Source organism: Chionomys nivalis, chromosome 26, assembly GCF_950005125.1.
Source record: "Chionomys nivalis chromosome 26, mChiNiv1.1, whole genome shotgun sequence".
NCBI lineage: Eukaryota > Metazoa > Chordata > Mammalia > Rodentia > Cricetidae > Chionomys > Chionomys nivalis.
This window is the reverse complement of record NC_080111.1, coordinates 17,225,001-17,247,447: the sequence shown is the minus strand read 5'-3', so window position 1 is coordinate 17,247,447 and position 22,447 is coordinate 17,225,001. Positions and strand designations below refer to the sequence as shown.

Genomic DNA, 22,447 nt, shown 5'->3' with positions numbered 1-22,447 from the left:
AGTCAAGCAGAATCTGTGTGTATCAACTGCCGATACCCTTGTTTGCAGCACAAATGAACTCCCAGCAGACAGGGGTGTAGGGTCACTGTCTTATTTCAGGTGTTTAAGTAACAAAGCAGATATAATTGTGGGATTTCCTTTGGACGGATGGAAATAAACAAGAAACCAACTACCATTTTTTTTTTTCTCAAGGGATTCTCTGGGTAGGCTGGAATGGCTTCCATCAAAAGTTAAAAGCATCCGGGCTACACTCAAGACAGTGCTCCAGGACTCTGTATCAATTCTATCTCAAGCCTGACAGGCATCCAGAAACTGCTAGTGTCTTCAATTCTTCAAATGATCATTTTGCTTCTTGTTTAAAGTTCTTTAAAAACAACCACCCTAGAAGTTATTTTCTTGGGAGTATCAAGTATGGTCCCTCCAAGATCCCTCTTTGCTGATCCAAGTTTATCTTAGGTAGAAAATATCTCAGTTCATTTTGTTTTCAGTTTTTGTGCCTCTTGGTATATGGATGAACTGGGTGACTGAGCTGCTTGTCTGGGTACCTGCATGAGCTGGGAAACTGCTGCTCATCTGTGATGCTCATCTGGGTATCTGGCTGAGCTGGGTAACTGAGCTGCTCATCTGGGTATCTGGCTGAGCTGGGTAACTGAGCTGCTTGCTCGTCTGGGGACCTGGATGAGTTGGGTAACGTTTGTGCAGATTTCTAACAGTGGGACAGACACACTTGCACACACGTGGGCAAGGTTCCGATGCTGCACTGAAGGTTCTATGTGACTTAAATGGAATGGGTATAATTTTTCTCTTTAATAAAATAAAAAAGTGATCACTTTAAATGTAAGAGTAGTGGGGGAAAAAATCACTTTTTATCTCAGGCTGTTTTGCTCACAGTTACTTCAGACTCGTTATTCAACATTTCTGTACTTCAATGTCCTCATCTATAAAGTGAGAATAATTCTCTAAAGTGGGCTCCATTGCTATGAGAATTATTAGATTAAATTAGACGAATGGTGTGTATAAGGTAAATTAAACATTGTCATTCCCCTGATGTCTTTTTCAATCATTTCTAAGGTTAAAAGGCTTGAAGGTTTCTTCTTTTCCTCTTCTGTCCCTCCTTCACGTTCCTGCTTTATCCTTGAATCCTTCCTTCCTGTCCCTACCTGTGTTCACCCTCTCTCCTCTCTTACACCCCCTTTTCTACTTGAAGTTTATTAGTCTGAGATAAGCAGGACAGCAATAAGACACGGATGTGAGGAAATGAGACAACACCAGCTAGACGGGGTCATCAACAGGTGAGAAACAGCGATGCGAAGCCCGTGGTCGCCCTTGTCTGTATGGATCAGTACAGCTGATCCTTCAACCTCTCCCTCATCCGCACGTGCCTCACCTCTGTCTCCCACTTGACTATTTTTAAACAAGAAAGACTGTAAGCACAGCCCATTGCTGCATTTGGCCCTTCAGACAGCTTATATTATTTACTAGAAAGGTACATGACACATTATAGAATTGTCTTGGATTTCAGCTCAAATGTATTTAATTTCTTGGTGCAAATTTTTTTTAAATGTTTCAAAGCGAGTGACTTGGTTTAAAACTTTGAAAATGTCACCAGAGATTGGCTGTGCTGAGGCCAAAAATTGGAGTGTACTATCAACTCCATCCACCTTACAAAGACGGTGCACACGCTAAGTTAGATACCAGTCACTGAATGTCTGCACAGCTAGCATTCCATGTGTCTTAAGACATTAAGTAATACATTAAAATCACAAAAGGAAGAAAGCAGAATGGGAGCCTATGGCTTTAAATATCTAAAGCTGTATTTGGGGCTGGCAGGATGACTGAGTGAGTGAAGGTGCTTGCCGCCAAGGGTGATGATCTAAGTGTCAACCTCATAACCCACACAGTGGAAGGAGAGCACAGCTCCTGCAAATTATTCTCTGATCTCACATGTGGGATCATGCGCATGTCCCTACTGCTCCTACAAAAAGGAAGTACATGCAATTTTAAAATTAAAGTATATTTTTAAAACCCTCAAACCTTTATAGCAAGGTTATGTAGTTGACTAATAAAAATGCATTTAAAGGAATTGAGAACTGGGGCCTAGGACGCTGCTCAGCTGGTGAAGTGCTTAGCACACAATCCCAAGGACCTATGCTTAGTGCCCTAACACCCCTGCAAAGTTGCAAAAGCTAAGGCATGGTTATGCTGTTTTTAATCCCAGCACTGGGAAGGCAAACACAGGTGGTTCCCTCAGGCTTATCCCTTAGCTAGCCTGGACTAACATACATGGTTCCCTCAGGCTTATCCGTTGGCTAGCCTGGACTAACATAGGTGGTTCCCTCACGCTTATCCCTTAGCTAGCCTGGACTAACATACATGGTTCCCTCAGGCTTATCACTTATCTAGCCTGGACTAACATACATGGTTCCCTCAGGCTTATCCATTGGCTAGCCTGGACTAACATAGGTGGTTCCCTCAGGCTTATCCATTAGCTAGCCTGGGCTAACTGATGAGCTCAGGTTCTGGTGAAAGACAGAGTCTCAAAAAACAAATATGTACAGATAATGAAGAATGAAACTGGACGTTGGCTTCCTCATATAAACACACAGGCACACACACACAAACACACACCTTTACACAAAGGTTTACACACACACAAGAAGTCAGGAATAGGCAAAAAAAGTGAAAACAGGAGAAAAGATAATCTTCGAGAAAAAACAGTTGTTAATTACATTGGTTTGACTTTTACGTGTTATATACAAGTAACTGAATTATAACTGTATTCTACAAAGAAGTATTAACATTGTATGCCAATTAAGAAGTAAAAATCAGGAAAAGAACTCTCCCACCTTCACAAATCAAAGATCTAATTTCAAGGCTAATTGGAAAAGAGAATACATAGTGTGCATTTACATTCAAATACTATAGATTATTGTACTGTTTTAGTTTTGTTTGATGTTTAAAGTCAATATTGAATATTGTCGATATTTAATATTAACAATCTTTAAGTATTGTTGAACAGTGACTATTGATGCATATATGCATACCTTATGCATATATACATATATAGTAAATACAGTAGTAAGGAATATAGGTAGGGAAATACAAACAGACGGCTTTAGCACGCCATGTTCAGTCTCTGTTCCCTGTGTCTCTCACAAGTGAGAGGGAAAGAGATCAGTGAAAGAATCCCACCCACAAAGGACACATCGTCCACGACGTAACTGCTCATTAAGAGCCCTACAAAGTGTGAACAATATCATCAAATCTTACTTGAAGCTGTAATTGAGAGTGACTTCATTCCTTTTTAGTCAAAACTTTGTTCTGAACAAATGGAATTTTCTGACTGACTGCTAAGAAAACACCAGCAATAAGACTTTAAAAACTCAGGAGAAACAAGATTTCACATTGTAGGAACAGTGAGATCAAAAAACCATTTGTGATGTGTAATTTTTGTTGGCAAACTGACTTACCTTGTCATGATGGGGACATCCTCACCATGATGGGGACATCCTCGCCATGATGGGGACATCCTCACCATGATGGGAACATCCTCGCCATGATGGGGACATCCTCGCCATGATGGGAACATCCTCGCCATGATGGGGACATCCTCGCCATGATGGAGATATCCTCACCATGATGGGGACATCCTCACCATGATGGGGACCCTCACCATGATGGGGACATCCTCGTCTTGACGAGCATTTCCTTACCATGATGGGGACATCCTTACCATGATGGGGACATCCTCGTCATGACGAGCATTTCCTTACCATGATGGGGACATCCTCACCATGATGGGCATTTTCTCGCCATGATGGGGACACCCTCGCCATGATGAATACTTTCTCACCATGATGGATCTATTTTTTTTACCATGATGGGCACTACTCTTGCAAGCTTTGAGCCAAAACAAATCCTTCTCCCATAAGTTACTTTTTGTCAATTATTTGGTTACAGTAATAAAAAATATTCAAAAATCATATTTTTAGTTTATCTTAAAATAAGTTCGATTAAAACTTAAATTTTGGAATTTAACATAACTCATGGTTTCGAATTTGAGCAGCATAGTCAAGGCTATAGTTTCAAGCCTCACTATGAGAAAAATAAAACAAAGAAGAAAACTTGGGTTTGTTTGAGGTAGGCAGTTTTATACTGTTTCCATTACTGTATGTTTTGTCTTTTGAAAAAAATCAATTCTTATTTTAAAGTAAGTTATATATGCATGTTGCAAGTAGCAGGCACCATTACTAAGCTAAAATAAACTGTACCACTGGAGATCATATAGCCTGAGATGGCATGCCTGGAATACTGTACCAGGTACCACACACACACACACATACAAACAGCAGAACAACTAAAACTACCCCCTTTGATCACAAAAGTTTTTAACAAGTCTTAAAGAAGGCATAGGCAATTAGACTTGGGGGAAAGCATTCCAGAGAGGGAAAAGCAGAAAGTCAGAAGGTTTAGTACACTGTTACTTTGTGCTCATCTGGAGCCCCAAGGAAGACAACAAAAGACAATCCGAAGGACTGTGGTTTCCGGCCAAAGGACAGTTCATGCTTCTCCAAATCCTGAGTGAATTATCACTTGTATCTAAGAAGACTAGCTAGACACCACAGTGTAGGATGGAGAGGGGGAGAAGCAGAGTGACCAGGCAAGACACTTCTGCAGCGATCTATAGGAGGTACTGCAGAAAAATGGCTCAAATGCAAAAAATTCCCAAGGAAGGAGGCAATGGGATCAACTGTAAATCAACTGTATGGAATAAATGTGATAGCATCAGCTGGTCAGACTGATTAGGGACAGGATCTACTCAGTACCACGGGGTAGTGAATGTTACATCGTCAGCTGGTCAGGTCACACTGATCAGAGCAGTGGGAACAGGGTCTATTCGGTACCACGGGGGAGTGAATGTGACATCATCAGCTGGTCACACTGATCAGAGTAGTGGGAACAGGATCTATCCAGTACCACGGGGTAGTGAATGTGACAACTGTCAGCTGGTCACACTGATCAGAGAGGTGGGAACAGGGTCTATGTAGTACCATGGGGTAGTGAAGGTGACATCGTCAGCTGGTCACACTGATCAGAGTGGTGGGAACAGGGTTTATTCGGTACCACGGGATAGTAAAGGTGTCATCGTCAGCTGATCAGAATGGTGGGAACAGGGTCTATCTAGTACCACAGGGTAGTGAATGTGATATCGTCAGCTGGTCATACTGATCAGAGTGGTGGGAACAAGGTCTATCCAGTACACGGGGTAGTGAAGGTGACATTGTCATCTGGTCACACTGATCAGAGAGGCATGGTCTCCAGAAGATGGCACTATGTGGGAAGGTTGTAGAAACTTTAGGAGGTAGAAACCAGCGAAAGAAAGCAGGATATTGGGGACATGACTTTGAAGGACATTGGTCATTCTCATGTCCTCATTATCTCCTCTCTCCATTACCCCAACTCCATCAACAAACTGTATAATCTTCCATGCTACCTGTTCCTGCTACCATGGTGTTCTACCAACCACAGAGCAAACAGACTAGGGCTACGGCCCCTGCAGCCAGGGCAAGCACATTAGGCGAGGTTTACATACTGCTGCAACCCCACACTGTGTAACCCCATCTTCTTTGGCACCTTAACTTCTCACCATTCCCCTCTTCCTCCTACCTGCTCACTGACTTCTAGTTTATTAAGCATTGTTGTTAGCTGGAACTGAATAAATACGGAGCTTATAAATAAATATGCAAAGTAAAATCTTAGTTGGAATGCCAAGCAATCATGACACACGCCTTTAATCCCAGCACTTGGGAGGCAGAGACAGCAGGATCTCAGTGTACTCAAGGCCAGCCTAATCTACAAAGAGAATCCTGGGACAGCCAGAGCTGTTACATAGAGAAATCCTGTCTTGAAAAACAAAAACAAAAGCAAAAGAAAACAAACAATAATCAGAAATTAACCACTTTACAAACTGGCATTGACTTATTTTAATGCTGCAGTTAATGATTTTAATTGAAGTCAACCTGTTGGCATAACTAGCTACTCTGTGTGAGCCCTCTAAAGGCAGTATTTGCCCCCATCACTACAGGCAGTATTTGCCCCTCATGGTTTCCACATCCACATTAGGTACTCACATGAAATTCACACAGCCCGTGCCAGCTGGGGGAGCGATCCAGACAAAGCTGAGGTTGGTTGTCGGCAGGTGACTCACATGAGAGGCCACCACGCTGCACATAAACTGGTTACCAAACTGGTGGTCGGACATGATCCCTGCAAGACAGAAAGGGAGGGATTTTACAAAGAAAACAAAATGAAATCGCCCTTACTGCCCACCCAAAGATAATGACATTTGATAGATGTCTTCCATCCTCTGTAACAAAACAGTTCTCTTAATGTTAACACAAGTAAAAAGACTGATGAGAAACTCAACAATATAGAAACAACTTATTTAGAAAATAGACAAAATACTTGTAGAGATTCTGTACCAAAAAAAAAAAAATGTGGCAAGTAGCATACAAAAATGTTCAAAACTGCTGCAAACTGCAAACCGAAACAACAACATGGCATTTACTGGCATCAGAGGAGCCCAACGACATGGACAATACTGCCTGCTGGTGAGGATAAAAACTCCTCAGTCCCTTGAGAAGTCAATTTTCTCGTAGAACTGAAAATACTATTACCATAACACATAGTGATTTCTGTATTTCCGCTCACCCATGTGAAATGAAACTTGCATTCATAGACATAAAAAAAAACAAATGTTTGAAGTAATTTTGTTAATTTTTCACTCAGAAGTGACTAGAAGTTATTTCAAGAGATGGACAAATAAATTAACTATGATACACTCAGGAAATAGTCTAATTTAGCAAAAATGGAAAAAATGAATAAGCTGTGCAAGTATATAAAGAAAACTGAAATATGTATAACACAAATATATATAGCACAAGTTCATATGAACAACAATAGCACAATGTAATAGAGGTTATCCACTCACTCCATATCTATTCAGTATAGTATGTGAGGTTCTAGCTAGAGCAATAAGACAATAAAAGGAGATTAAGGGATACAAATCAGTAAAGAAGAAGTCAAACTCTCACTATTTGCTGATGATATGATAGTTTACAAAAGCAACTCCCAAAAAAATCTACCAAGGAACTTCTACAACACATTAACTCTTTGTTAATGTAGTATGATGCAAGATTAACTAAAAAATAAAAAAAAATAGTAGCCCTCCTTTATAGAGATGATAAACAAGCTGAGAAAGAAATCAGAGAAGCATCACCCAGAATAGCCACAAATAACATAAAATATCTTGGAATGACTCTAACCAAACAAGTGGTAGACTTGTATAATAAGAACTTTACATCTTTGAAGAAAGAAATTGAAGAAGACACCAGAAAATGGAAAGATCTCCTATGCTCTTGGGTAGGTAGAATTAACATAGTAAAAATGGCAATCTTACCAAAAGCAATCTACAGATTCAATGCAATGCCCATCAAAATCCCAGCAAAATTCTTCACAGATCTTAAAAGAACAATACTCAACTTCATATGGAAAAAACAAAAAACCCAGGATAGCTAAAACAATCCTGTACAATAAAAGAACTTCTGGAGGCATCACAATTCCTGACTTCAAACTCTACTACAGAGTTACAGTACTGAACAGCCTGGTATTGGCATAAGAACAGACAGAAGGACCAATGAAACCCAATCAAAGACCCAGTTATCAATCCTCACACCTACAAATGCTTCATTTTTGACAAAGAAGCAACAAATATAAAATGGAAAAAAAGAAAGCATATTCAACAAATGGTGCTGGCATAACTGGATATCAACATGTAGAAGAATGAGAAGAGACCCATATCTATCACCATGCACAAAACTCAGGTCCAAATGGATCAAAAACCTCAACATAAAACCAACCATACTGAACCTCACAGAAGAGAAAGTGAGAAGTACACTTGAACACATTGGCTCCAGAGTGTTCCCAGCACAATTTGAATGAACAGAAAGGTAAGAGAATTCTGCACAAATGCAGACCTAGTGATGAGGGTGAACCTAGAAAATGACAAAAAGGGAATGGCAGAAGTCAGAATGGATTCCATTGTCCCTCAAAGCACAATTCACTGCTTCCACCATGACCTCAGAGCCTCTCTGTTATGACTGACATACAGGCTACACTTTCACGCTGATCTCCTCAATGACTGTGTCACAGCTGATATACAAGACACTGTATCCACCCTGATCTCCATGACTGTGTCACAGCTGATGAACAGGTCACTGTATCCACCCTGATCTCCATGACTGTGTCACAGCTGATGCCCAGGTCACTGTCCACCCTGATCTCATTGACTGTGTCACAGTTGATGCCCAGGTCACTGTGTCCACCCTGATCTCCTGAATGACTGTGTCCGTGTGTCACAACAGATATGTAACTCACAAAAGTGAGTTGGAATCCTATTCTTGAGATATCTGAAATCTAAATATGATAATACATTTAAATTTATAGTTTTTCCTCTGTTGCATGCAGGGAAACATTTGCATGTTGAGTTTTTAATCATACTTGTAAAGGAAAAGATCTAAAATAGAAGGATCTAATTAAGTTGTTTCTTAAAGAAATGGGAGAAAATTAAGCCTCCATGTGTGTAATGTATTTAATCGGTGTTTTTTATAGTCATTGTTGTGGTTATAGAGAAACTGTCATATAAAACATTTCATATAGAATTTCATCCCTTGAGCAAATACTTAGAAGAGAACTTGGCTCTTAGCAAAAGTAAACGTGTATGGGTCTCCTGATCTGATTTGGGATAAGAACACTAGTCTACCATACAAATTCTGAAGCTTTACAAAATAAGGTATCTGTCTTGATTTCTCCATGATGTTAAACTCTTTCCTTTTAGATGTTTTATATACATATCAGAAAAACGGAATATTCACAGACTACTAATGTCTACATTAGCAATCAGTAGAACTTTAATATACACAGTCCTTTATGGAAAGAGTATGACCATCTCAGCTCACTGTCGGACAAACCATTAGATTACTAGCTTATTATTATCCAGTCTTTGTTTTCTTATGAAAACTGTGCTAGGAAAGAAACCCATAGCAGCTTCCTTTTTCCATATCACACCTTTGCAAGGCTCATCTCATAACGTCTTTAATTATTCTAAACTTCCCTCCATGATCCCTTTTAAAGGCAGTGACACACATTTCCATACCTTCCGGGATGTCATTTTCCCTGACATGTCTTCAGTTATTTTAAGTTTGTCACTAAACCTTGCATGAACCCAATTTCCCCTGAGGAATACTTCCCTATCTTTTAATGTGCATACTGTGGGGTCCTCAAAGCTAGAACTAAGAGTTCTATGAGCCCCAATGTATACAATAAAATGTGCATGGTCTCATAAGACATAGTTTATTTGCTTCACACTGAAGATTTTAATACCCAAAACAACAATCTTGTAAGAAAATGAAATTCATGTTAGGCTTTGTGGATTTAAAACCCGGGTTACCTAGCCTGGGGTTACTCAAGCCTGTTTAGTTTCCACGGTTACTTAGAATCAGGAGTCAGAGATATGTTCTGGTTTGTTTGATGTGAATTTCAGATGAAAACTTGTGTGCATAGGAGTCAAAGGGCAAGTGCATTGAAAGTTCAGTACGGTGCACGAAAAATGCACCTGCCAATCAGACAGTATTACTTTGAGTTTTCTAAGACTTGAGGAACACTTGCTAGAATGGTGTGTCAGAAAGTCCAATAAAGTCATTGTCTTACAACTACTTAAGAAGTATAAAACTAGAATGTTTGGATATGTTAGATCGTTGTCTCTATTTCCCCTTTGATTTCATCCTGTGCACATTCTGTAAAAGGTTTCGTCGGCTAATGAGACAGTGCTCTGAAAACCTAGCTTGGGAAGTTAGCATGTTCTTTAGAGAAAAGGAGAAAATGATCTGCGGAGTTCCTTTCAGACATTCTATAGCCTTTTAACTCAAAACAGCGCTGATTCTTACAGACTTAGGCTTGTTTGCCACCTTCGCTGGTTCAACATACAAAACACTTCAAGAGAGATAGATGGGATTTTATACACTGGAAAGATAATCCAAGAACTCCCCTCAAACATGCTTGTTGCCATTTATCTGTGAAGCAGCAGGTTGGAAGAGGAGGTGAACAGCATACACTGAGACTAAAACATTTTCTAAAACATTGAAGACGTTTGCTTTCATATTTCAGCCCAAGAAACTAAAATGTTATAAATTATAAAATCATTCTGGAATTGCATGGTGATGACCATGTTAAAGATGCCTCAAGAAGGGCACTGCGTCCACACCCTTCACCAATTATGTAAATAGAGCTTATTCTTAATCAACTTGGCCCTTTCCTCATTCATCAGGGTCACCGAGATGAGTCTCCACTCCAATGAGCACTGCAGTTACTGTCTTCCCTGTGTCTTTGGCATATATTATTACTTTATCTTATGGGAGGGGCCATAGGGAAATGACCAAGCTGAGTACACAGACCCTGGAGGCAACTGATCCTGTACAGACCTGTGCTCGATACCAAGGAATCAGGGATTCTTGGTAGGGTCACTCAGTCTCTTTGCTCTTCCTTAGGAAAATGGGCAGGAGAATAACAGGATGGCTGTGCCGATGAAATGACTGGATGACTCACAATGCTATGTATGGCCGGGCGGTGGTGGCACACGCCTTTAATCCCAGCATGCGGGAGGCAGAGGCAGGTGGATCTCTGTGAGTTCGAGGCCAGCCTGGTCTACAAGAGCTAGTTCCAGGACAGGAACCAAAAGCTATGGAGAATCCCTGTCTCGAAAATCAAAACAGACAAACAAACAAACAAACAAAAACAAAACAAAAAAAACCAATGCTATGTATGCTAGCTATTGCTATAATCTCCATCTTAGAGACTCAGGAACCATGATAGGGTGAGTGTAAGTGACTTGTCAAGAAGAGCAGAGCCAGCCAGTAAAGGGCATCTAATCTGAGTTCAGCTTCTATCTCACATTGTCTGTTGGCTTCCTTCCGACATGTCCCAGTTCTGTGACAGCTGTAGGTCACAGTTACTCCTCTGTGGAGCAAAGCCAACAGTTACGCTTAGATGTTTAGAGCTACTGAGCTTGTGGGTCTGTACCCTTTCCAAAAGCTAGTGGAGTGTGCACTGTCTTTACTGACTCTGATCTGCTGGACCAATGCAAGGCTCTGCTGCCTTCTTTCCTAACACCAAACAGGCTCTTCCTTGAATAGCTGTGTGCTTGTAGAAGCTAGGATGTGCTGCTTGCTCAGCAGGCAATACTCTCACCACACCACAGGAGCTACCTGTCCAGAATAATCTTACTACCCAGTTCCAACTCAGTTCTTGGACCTTATCTTATTTATGTTTGATTCACAACATAACCACTAGTTAATAAGTTGCATTTTACCTAAGAAGGGAGTTATATTTGATAGTTTAGGCCAAAGGAGGTGCTCTGAGTCATAAACCCAAGCCAGATTGAGGACTCAGAAGAGCCTCCATAAGGCTTTCTTTAAAACAGAGCCACCAACTTGAGACTGCTGCCGTGGTGGAGTAATGCCAACTCCAAAAACGCATGCCGCCGGCCCAGGTCTGTTGTCTTTGCTACTAAAGGAATGACCATTTACTCCATATGGATGCTTCCAGAAATACAAAACTTAGTATCTCACATCTTCATATCTCTGCATTTTCTAATCTCAAAAACATCAGGCATGAGATCATTGGGAAAACAGTAACAGCCAATATTTACTTAATCCTTAAAGATGCAAAGTTCTTGCTTTTTATTCTTTTTATAAAGACTAGCTCATTCGTTCATTAGAAACCCCAAGAAATATTACCTCTGTTCCCATTTTCTAGAAGTACAGAGAAGTGAGCTTTCCACACCAGTCCACTGTTTGACTTCTGCCTTGTCACTTACTGGGGAATGACCTTAATGAAGCAAGTTACACAACCTCTCCAAGTCTAGTAACATGGATAATAAGTTCTAATCAATGAAATATAGGAATGGTTACATGAAACAATTCTCATCTTAATATGCCAACTTGTATATAAAGTCACTAGGCTACTGTTCAAGAAGGGTCGAAACTTTGTTTAGAGAACTGAAAACTGAATTCCGGTCTTTCTCTGTCTCTACTAGACTCACATAAAACTCCCCTTTACATAAGCTGCAGATCACTCCAGCTAAGTGTGAATCCTGAGCCAAGATAATAAACGAGAGGCAATGTAACCACTGTTGGGCCCAGAAAGGCTCTGCATGTAAAGGCAGGATTTGGTTATCTTAACTGTGCCTTCCAACTGGCTGGTCTAAGTGTCCCTAGCAAGGCTAGTTCTGAATAACCTGTAACTGCTTCCACATAGGAACAGCTCTATAAGGAACTGTCTTGTCAAACATTTTATCTTTGTTGAAACAAATGACCCCCATGGCATTCTGTCATTTCATGCCCAGCATCCCCAGGCACGGTGACTCTTTGACTCCTTTTCTCCCGGTTGTGAGCAGCATGTTGCCACGGCAAGGCCTGTGAAGTGCTGTGTTATTCATGCTTTCTCCTCCTTTGTATAAGTTCATTCCATCAAGAAGCTTTTACACTTGATCTTAGCCAAAAGACCAAGAGCAACTTAAAAATAATCTTTTCTGAGCATTCCTATGAAATTTTGTATAAATATGTTATCTAAACAAAGCCCTGTTTACATTCTACTGACGTGCTCACTTATGAACCACAGAACTCAGTCTAATTGAAGGAGCCCTGTAAACAGTAGACAGTTACTTCGGAAGAGTGAGATAAACTTGAAGAAAATGCAGAAGAGCACAAAGCAATGCAACAAGCCATGGGGAGGGTTCATTGTAGAACCAACACCCTGACAGGCCAGACATGGGAAGCAGCAGAGCCTTCACCAGCTCTTACCCAGAATGAGGGTCCCCTATTGACTATGCTTAAAGCATATCAACAGCCTCCTCCCAGGTCCACCTTATACTGCACACTTCACTGTCCAATTCTCATGAGGAAAGTCAGATAGGGAGAAACCAAACTACATGTCTCCATCCTAGCAAAGGAGGAAGAATGGGGTTAATAGTGATCAAGGTGATAGATATAGATAGATACAGAAACAGATAGATGATAGATAGATAGATCGATAGACAGATAGATAGATGATAGATAATTGATAGAGAGAGAGATAGACAGACAGAAAGAAAAAAGATAGATAGATAGATAGATAGATAGATAGATAGATAGATAGATAGATACAGATATTTAGTATGGGGCCCTGTACTAAAGGTCATCATCTTTAGTAACAATTGCCTCTAACCCTCCTGTCCAGTTAACCAGCCACCAAATCCTTCCAGGATTTCTACAGCTGTCCTTCTTTCTCTTCTATCTTCCCCATGACTGCCTTATTTTTGTTTGCTCTGCTTGGACAGAGGCCAGAAAGATACAACTCCAGGGTTAAATCTGGACTGTATTTGATTTTTTTGTAAGCTGTAAACTGAGGGAAGATCCAGGATAGTTTCTTGGAAGACGACCATAGAAAGAAGATGCACACATTTTGAGAAGCCTAAAATATTTATGATTTGACAAAGTTGTCCCATCTCTGGCACCAAATTTTCTTTCTCCCCTAGGTGTGGCTAAGCCTTTCTTATTACTCACTACGTGTATGAGACAACAGATCACATCCAAGAGGCTTTCCTTCAGAACTGCTTTTGGATCTTCACAGCACAGGTAATCATTTTTCCTCATTGATTATGTGTTCTGAATTCTCCTGTCCACAAAGTCTACTATAAGTACCTAACATATTTATGAGATAAGTCACTTCTGAAAAAGTATTAGAACTTATATCAATGCTGTCAAAGCAATGCAATGATAGTTACTCTCCATGGTACTGAAGCTCACTCCTACTGGCTACCCAGAACCTCCTGAGTAAGGTCTACATTACAGAAGAACTGCCAAATTTCTTTCATCTTTAGTCAGTTTCATGTAGGGCTGAAATAATGCTCTCCCAACTCTCATTCTGCTCCAATAGACTGTGCATGCCTTTGATACAGTCATTATAGCTCATTAAATATGCTCGCTACCCTTTCTCTCCCTTTGCAGTTGCGATCATTCAACAGAATCTGAGTAGAATTGCAAGGCACTGCTTCCTAGATGAAGCAAAGAGCAGAAGATAGGAGACTTTTATATTCCTTTCTTCCTTTGCTTTCATGACCATGCTGAGACAAGGATGACCACAACATCAAAATAGCCTCAGCTGTGGAGGAACAGCATGGAGAATAACTCACCGAGTATCGTCAAGATGAGTTCCGGGCTCATTTGCTACAACAGCAAAATAAGATGTATTCTGCTACAGCATCTTTTAAATACAAATTCTAGCATAGTTCATTCCCTTGCTATGTTGGTTCTTAAGAGAAGTGATTTGATCTAACTGATTTTGAACACCACCACTCCATCATTGTTTGTAAGTGAATAACCAAACTCTATAGCCTGTTTTTGTTTTCTTCATTGTGCTATGTGTTTACAGAAAGATCCATCTATTTTAGAGCATCCAAGGGGAAACAGAAATGAGGACCAGATGCACAGAACTAATCAGTAACAAGATTACAAAGCCAAACATCCTAGGTTTGCATTTCTTTTTCTAGACACCATGTCTTTGCTAAATTGTATGGTAAATATGGGCTTCAGGAAACCTACATGTAAAATATGTAAAGCAGCACTACCTGCTTAGTTGGGTGTGACGCTAACATATATAAAGTGTCTGGAACAATGCTTACCATGCAATACATGCTGCATAAATGTTGGCTGATTACGACGCCATTGAAATTATTCTCAGTAACCAATATTCCTATCAAGTGTCTAATGACTTAGAAATATTTTTTTCCTGGTGAAAGCACTTCATTTAGTACCTCATCTTTGTTTATACATAGAATTGTGGACATTAAAGAATGTTAGATTAGAACATTAGATCATGTATAATACTAAGAAGTATAGCTTAAAATATGTGTTATACATCCTTAGTCATCAGAGAAATGCAAATCAAAACAACTCTGGGATTCCAACTTACACCTGTAAGAATGGCCAAGATCAAAAACACTGATGACAACTTATACTGGAGAGGATGTGGGGTAAAGGGAACACTCCTGCACTGCTGGTGGGAATGCAAACTGGTACACCCACTTTGGAAATCAGTATGGTGAGTTCTCAGAAAATTAGTAAACAACCTAACTCAAGACCTAGCAACATCACTTTTGGTTATATACCCAAAGGATGCTCAATTATGCCACAAGAACATGTTCATAACAGCATTGTTTGTCATAGCCAGAACCTGGAAACAACCTAAATGCCCCTCAATCAAAGAAAAGATAAAAAAGATTTACACAATGGAGAACTACCCAGTGGAAAAAATAATGACATCTTGAAATTTGCAGACAATGGATGGATCTAGAAAACATTATATCATGTGAGTTAACCCAGATCAAGAAAGACAAATATCATATGTACTCACTCATAAGTGACATTTAGACATAACAAAGACAGCCTACAATTCATAATCCCAGAGAACCTAGACATCAAATAGGACCCTAAGAGTGACATACATGGGTCTAATCTACATAGAAAGTAGAAAAAGACTAGATATCCTGAGTAAATTGTAAGCATGGGGATCATGGGAGAATGTAGAAGGGGATGATGGGATGGAGACAGGGGAGTGGAGAAATATATATGACTCAACAAAAAGAATAATAAATAAAATATGTGGTATAATAAAATTTACTGTGAGTACTTAGTACTATTATACACCATGGTAACAGATCATGTACCAGAAGAATGTGTTAGCAGGGCTGAAGATACGGGTCATGGCAGAGCACTTGACTAACACATACAGGTAGCTGTGGGTTCAGTCCTAGAACCGAGCAAGAAAGCAGTAACAATAAATGATGCTTGATTAAAAAATTTACTTCATTCATTTTTCAGTGTTCTCTTGTTTTCCAGATGGTACTCAAGTATTTCCAGAATAAGACAATGCTATTTTCAAGAAAAATTGTTTTTCACATGATATATACATCTATTTAAGTTTTATTAAAATTCATGTCCTACTATTGCAGTGATTAGAATACTAAATCTCAGAAATATGCATTTAGTTTCCTTTGAATCTAAATGATTATAAATGTATTCTTAGTTCCCAGATTTAAGATAGGAATGGAACATACATCATCTTTTTAAAAACTGTACTAATCTGTAAGCTGAAGTTACACAGAGAATAATGATTTGACTCCTTCAAGTGCTCTGGGAATTATTTGAATATGTAGTCACTTGAAACCTGACAGCCACTTTTCTTTTTGTTTTGTGTTTAAAATATCCTTACCATAGGTTCCCCTCCATTGACTGTTCCTAGTACCCCCACATTCTTTCTCTTCCAGATCCACTCCTCCTCAATTTTTAGAGGCAAATTATTTGTTGAAGATAAATTGACTTTTTTCTCCCCTATCTCTTTCATTTTCTTTAATTTTTTGAAAATTCCATATGCTGTACAATTAAATATGATCATATCGACCCCCATTTCCCTCATTCTATGTTATCTAACAACCCCCTCCCTACTTCATGCTTTTAATAACCCAATAAGTCCAGTTAGTACTGTCCACCAATATACACGTGGGGGAGGAGCCACCCACTGGAGCATGGGAAACCTACCATCACTAAACCCTCAAAAAACAATGGTTCTCCTTCCTACCTGCAATTACCCACTGACAGCAGCTTCTCTGTAATGAGGCAGGGCCTGGAGATCATCCACCCTGTCGAGGTAAGACTTCTGGCTGGCATGATCTTACAAAGATATATTCTAAGATATATTCTTATTCTGTAGATAACTACAGATACTATTAGTTTGTGATTACAATAGTCAAGAAATTCTCATTTCCTCTTAAAAATGACTCATTTCTTGAAATCTATTTCTCACTCAGTTCCATGCATTAATCCAAATGATCATGTTTTTCTACAATAAGGTGTCTTTTGAGCTTTATTAACAATATTTTATCTTCAATGTAATTCTATAATCATGTATTACACCATTTTATTATTGTTAAAGCATAGTGATTTGAATGAGAAGGGCCCCCATACACATTCATATGTTTGAGTACTTGATTTCTAGTTGATGGAACTGCTTGAGAAGGATCAGGAGGTGTGGCCTTGTTAGAGGAGGTGTGTCATTGGGGGTGGGCTTTGGGAGTTCAGAAGTACTTGACATTCCCAGTGAGCTCTCTCTACCTCCTACCTGTACATAATAATGTAAACACACAGGGCCCCAAAATCATGCCTCACTGTTTATTGCCATGGTCCCCATGGTGATGGGTATGGACTCATCCTACCTAAGTCCCAGTGAACACTTTTTTCTTTTACAAGTTGCCTTGGTCATGGTGTTTGTCACAGAAATTGAAAAGTAACTAAGACATAAAGTAAGCATAACTTCTAGATAGTCTTTGAGGGAAGGAAATTTAAGTTTAGATTATGGATTATTTTATATTATACAAATAATTTATTGAGAAGACAATTGAGAAGACAATCACCCACCCATACACACACACAATCCATATATATATATATATATATATATATATATATATATCTTTATGGTTGGAAATAAAAAATAAGGAATTTAAATTTTATTATCAAATTTATAAGTTGGATATGTTAGAATATTACTATACATATAGATAATTTGCAAAGTAAAAATAAACATGTACAGGCTCAGAAATTCTGATGCATTTAGCTTTATCTGTCAGTTTAGCAAAAATAAAAAACAAAACACAATTTTATAATCATCACAAGCAAATATCAAAGCAAGTAGAACCTGCTATGCTCCTGGCAAAGAAATTTTACTAAGAGAAGAGCACAGTCAGAGAAAAAGTGTGGCTAGAGCTACCAGAAGATCTTCAGCAGGTCAGAGGTGAATTAAGGGACTAAGAGATTTCATGACAGAGATGTCAGGTCCTCAGTTTATCCTCCAGGGTCAAGAAGGAGAAAGCAAGAATAGCAATGATGGGGTAAGAGAATAAAAGGCCGGACCAGAGTTATCCACTCTACCTTCCCAGGGAGTGTCGGAGAACGTGCCAGCAGGTGTCTGAAGCTGGCCAAGAAAGTTACACGTTGGTCTGGCTGGACAGGATGCTGGATTTCTGCCAAGGAGAATTAATCATGTCCTTTAAAACAACGGGAAGCTAGTTAATGCACAGATATTTAAAAGCCCAAAGCAAGTGACTTTAAGCATCATGACAGAAGGATAAACTGTTTAATAAACTATTCGATAAATTTTGGAACGTGTTTTGAAAGAGGAGCAGATCATCTCAAAAGATAAGATAGATGCTGCCTGCGAAATGACACCCAAGGTTGACTCCTGGGTAGCATATACGCAGACAGGCATACTTCTCCATTTGCATCTGTATCAGTATGCACTGGTAGGAGGTTCGGCCACACTGCCAGAACCCTCAGTGGATGATTTATGGCTTATGTCAAGAGCTCCTTAGTGAACCCACAAGCAGAGTACAACTCAGCACACCCATCAGGGCAGATCCAGGGGTGGAAAACAGGCTTTGAAGTACCAAGAAGAGGAAAATACAACACCCATTTGTTCTTCCCTAGTCACCAGAAGACAAAGAGAGAAAATCTACTTCTTTAGGGCTTGGGTGAGCTTTTTATTTCATGTTTTACATTCATCTCTGACAACTTCAGTGGCATTCCTAACATACTGACAGCTCTTGTCAGTGGTCTTTGTTCAGCTTCTCCAACCTGCTTCCATATCACATGTCGTTAACTTGGCATGATATGCATTATGGATATGCATTATGGATTGCCTGGTTGGTTTTCAGTATTGTCTATAGAGTATACAACTGGACTGGGCCCTTGGTAGCCTCTATTCCTGTCTCTTTACATGGCTGAGTGACCTTGGCATGGTTATTTAGATTCTCTAGACATGATACATTTTCACAGGGGTATTGGAAAGCTTGCTTTGGTGGGGTGTTCAAACTGTTTCACAAATCCTAAGCATCAGTAAAGAAGTATATGATAAGTGACTGCTTCTTACAATTTACCATCTACCTATCTATTTATCTATCAATCTATCTATCTATTCATCTATCTTCTATCTATCTATCATCTATCATCTATCTATCTATCATCCATCTATCTATCTATCTATCTATCTATCTATCTATCTATCTATCATCTACCTGTCTGTCTATCCATCTATCTATCTATCTATCTATCTATCTATCTATCTATCTATCTATCTATCTATCTAATATTGGCATATGATGACTGGCTTGCCCTTTTATATATATGTGATTAGATATATGTATGTATGTATGTATGTATGTATGTATGTATGTATGTATATGTCTGAAGATCAGAGAGTAAAATAGCCCCACTGATCAGCCTTACAGATCAGGCAGTGGTGACACGCACCTTTAATCCTAGCAGCCATTCTGGTTTGCCATAAAAACTTTGAGGCAATGTGCACACTTTTAATTCCAGCCCTGAAGAGGAACATAAAACAGGAGGTGACAGCTCTCAGACACAGTCTTATTCGGACATTCCTGGAGGCAGGATCACCATTTCAGACTGAGGTAGAGGTAAGAGCCATTGGCTGACTGTTTTGCTTTTCTGACCTTCAGACTGAACCCTAATATCTGTCTCTGGGTTTTTACTAATTGTGATATAATGGCACCCAAACATTTGGCAAGAATTTCCATATAAACCCTGAGAAAGGTTTGAAAAAAATTCTAGACATATAAAAAGGAGTCAAGCACAGCTTCTTGGTAACCATGTTTTCTCTGGTAGGCTGGTGGCAAGCAGACACATGGCTCCTCTAAGAGAGGCTTCCTGACTCAGCGTTAGCAGCAAAAAACTTGCAGCTCTTTTAAGAGGCTGTGCCACCAAACACTTAAATGGTGTTTATAAGCATCTGGTGACATGCTTCTTGGCAATGGCAGGTACCTTGAAACTCCACAGAGTTGTGGCAATAAATATGACTCCCAACTCTGCCATGAAGCTAGATTCTCAGAAAGGTAATGAATAGGTGGAGCCAGCTGCCAAAGTCACAGCTTTAATCACACCCATGCTGCTTAGCAGATTTAAGACTTGTGCTCAGAAAAAGATAGAGATATGGCATAAAGACAGATTCAGATGAAAAAACAACAATAACAAACCTCTTTATTGTTTACAGTGTTTTTAAAAATATATGTGGGCTTGGGAGAAAAAAGAAAAAGGATGAAGAAAATTCTTTAAAAAAAAGAAAAGAAATAGAGTAACCAGGCATGATGATTCATGCCTTTAATCCCAGCACTTGGGAAGCAGAGGCAGGCAGATCTCTATGAGTTTGAGGCCAGTATCTGGTCTACAGAGTGAGTTCCAGGACAGTCAAAGATACACAGAGAAACCTTGTCTCATAAGAACAAAAATTTAAAATAAAAATGAAAGAACTAGAGTAAGAAAAAAAACACATAAAGATGGAAAATACACAGAGAGTCTTGATACTATATGTTATTGTGTTGTCTTTAAATTGTTTGGCTGCTGAATAACAGTCTGTTAAAAGGCATTTAAATTTAAATGCTGCTGGATTAACCCAACATATATATTTTGACAGTGCCTTGACTTCAAAATTTAAGTCAAAAGATATGTCATTTTGAAGAAGAGGTTTTGTTTTTGTTTCCATGGGAAATAGAAGGCTATGGATTCATTCTGGGTTAAGAAAAATAAGGTTTGATCAAGGAAGACCTCTTGAAAAATCTCTGATAGGCGTGGATGGCCCAGATAATTCAATATTTTAGAGCACCTCTGTTGCAGTTTCCTCTCTGCTCTGCATCCAGAACAGCTTCAAGACTGCTGACGGAGATGATCCAGTATCACAGAATACTCCAATCAGAACTGGACCATAATTCAGTCAGCAGGAAGTAGCCTAGAAAGCTACACCCACATTTCCCAAAAATGGATTATGATATTTGTCTTTGTTTAGAGTGTTGGTAACAAATTGTTATAAATAATGGTCAGGAAAATAGCTAAACAAAGTACATTAGATTCAGGGTTCTTTGATGGAGGAAGGTCATTGGCTAATAAAGAAACTGCCTTGGCCCATTTGATTGGTCAGCCTTTTAGGTGGGTGGAGTAAACAGAATAGAATGCTGGGAGGAAGAGGAAGTGAGCTCAGACTCTCAGACTCGACAGCTCTGCTCTCTGGAGCAGATGCCATGCTCCCCTCTCCCCAGCAGACACAATAAAGCTCCGACCCAGGATGGACGTAGGCTAGAATCTTCCCGGTAAGCACACCTTGAGGTGCTACACACATGAATAGAAACGGGCCAAGCAGTGTTTAAAAGAATACAATTTGTGTGTTTTTATTTCGGGGCATAAGCTAGCTAGGCAGCCATGAGCCAGGCTGTGGGAAGAGGCCCACAGCTCCTACTACAGTTCTTATTTTGAAAAGAAAAAAAAAGGGGGGGGGAATATTGTTGAAGAATGTTCTTGTACACTGTAAAGATTTGTCATTCATATATGTAGCCAGGCATGAAATATAGGCAGAGTGGCCAGACTAGAAGAATTCTGGGAAGAGGAAAGGCAGAGATGCAGTCACAAGCTAGATACAGAGGAAGCAAGATGAGAATGCCTTACTGAGAAAATGCCACTTGGCTAAACATTGACAAGAATTATGGATTCATTTAAGTTCTAAGGGCTAGTTAATAATAAGCCTGAACTAACAGGCCAAACAGTTTATAATTAATATAAACCTCTGTGGGGCTGAACAGCAATGGGACCAGGCAGGAGAGAGACTTTCATTTACAATGATTTAGCTTGTCATGAGAGTCTTTGCTTTCTCTACATCAGAGCTATTGGTGCAACACCTTGTTTAATCACTATGGTTACAACCCACTGTAATGTATAAGACACTAAGACAGCAGTACCCTGGTGGCTATTATGCTTTATTACAGCAGATCTTGGCAAGAGTCTGAATATCTTGTTTACTAGTGATAACGATGTGGTAGTTAACTGGCCTCAGCAATGAATGCTAGCCCTAGACGGGGAGGAGCTTTAGACATTTTATTACAAACAATGAAGGGCTGAACACAGGCTTCCTCAGAGGATACAGAAAAGTGACTGGAGGGAAAATAACTCCATTTGACAGATTTAACTTTTCATGACTGCTGGGCAGGCATTGAAACATGTAGGAAATTCTTGTTCCCTTTAAAACTGTAATTTTTTTTAAGTAGAGAAGATAATTGAAATTAATGCATTGCTTTCATGAGTAAATGATGCATTATTTGCACAGTCTTCAGGGTTGGGTTGATGCAGTGGGTCACAGTGTCAGTCTCTTCATGAGGATGTTCTGCTCACATGGAATCTCCATATGTGTCACATTTGATACCACGATTAAATATAATTCAAGTTGATTGTATATTTTT

At 39.5% G+C, this 22,447-nt stretch overlaps 1 protein-coding gene across 5 annotated transcripts in view; it reads right to left on the bottom strand.

Annotated features, from left to right (window-relative positions):
• Reln (reelin) overlaps positions 1-22,447 on the bottom strand; it is a 429,470-nt gene that overhangs the window by 295,451 nt on the left and 111,572 nt on the right. For all 5 annotated transcript variants that reach the window (XM_057758362.1, XM_057758363.1, XM_057758365.1 and 2 more), the window contains exon 3: positions 6,132-6,267. In XM_057758362.1, coding sequence (XP_057614345.1) covers positions 6,132-6,267 — 136 coding nt within the window. The remainder of the gene's footprint in view (positions 1-6,131; positions 6,268-22,447) is intronic.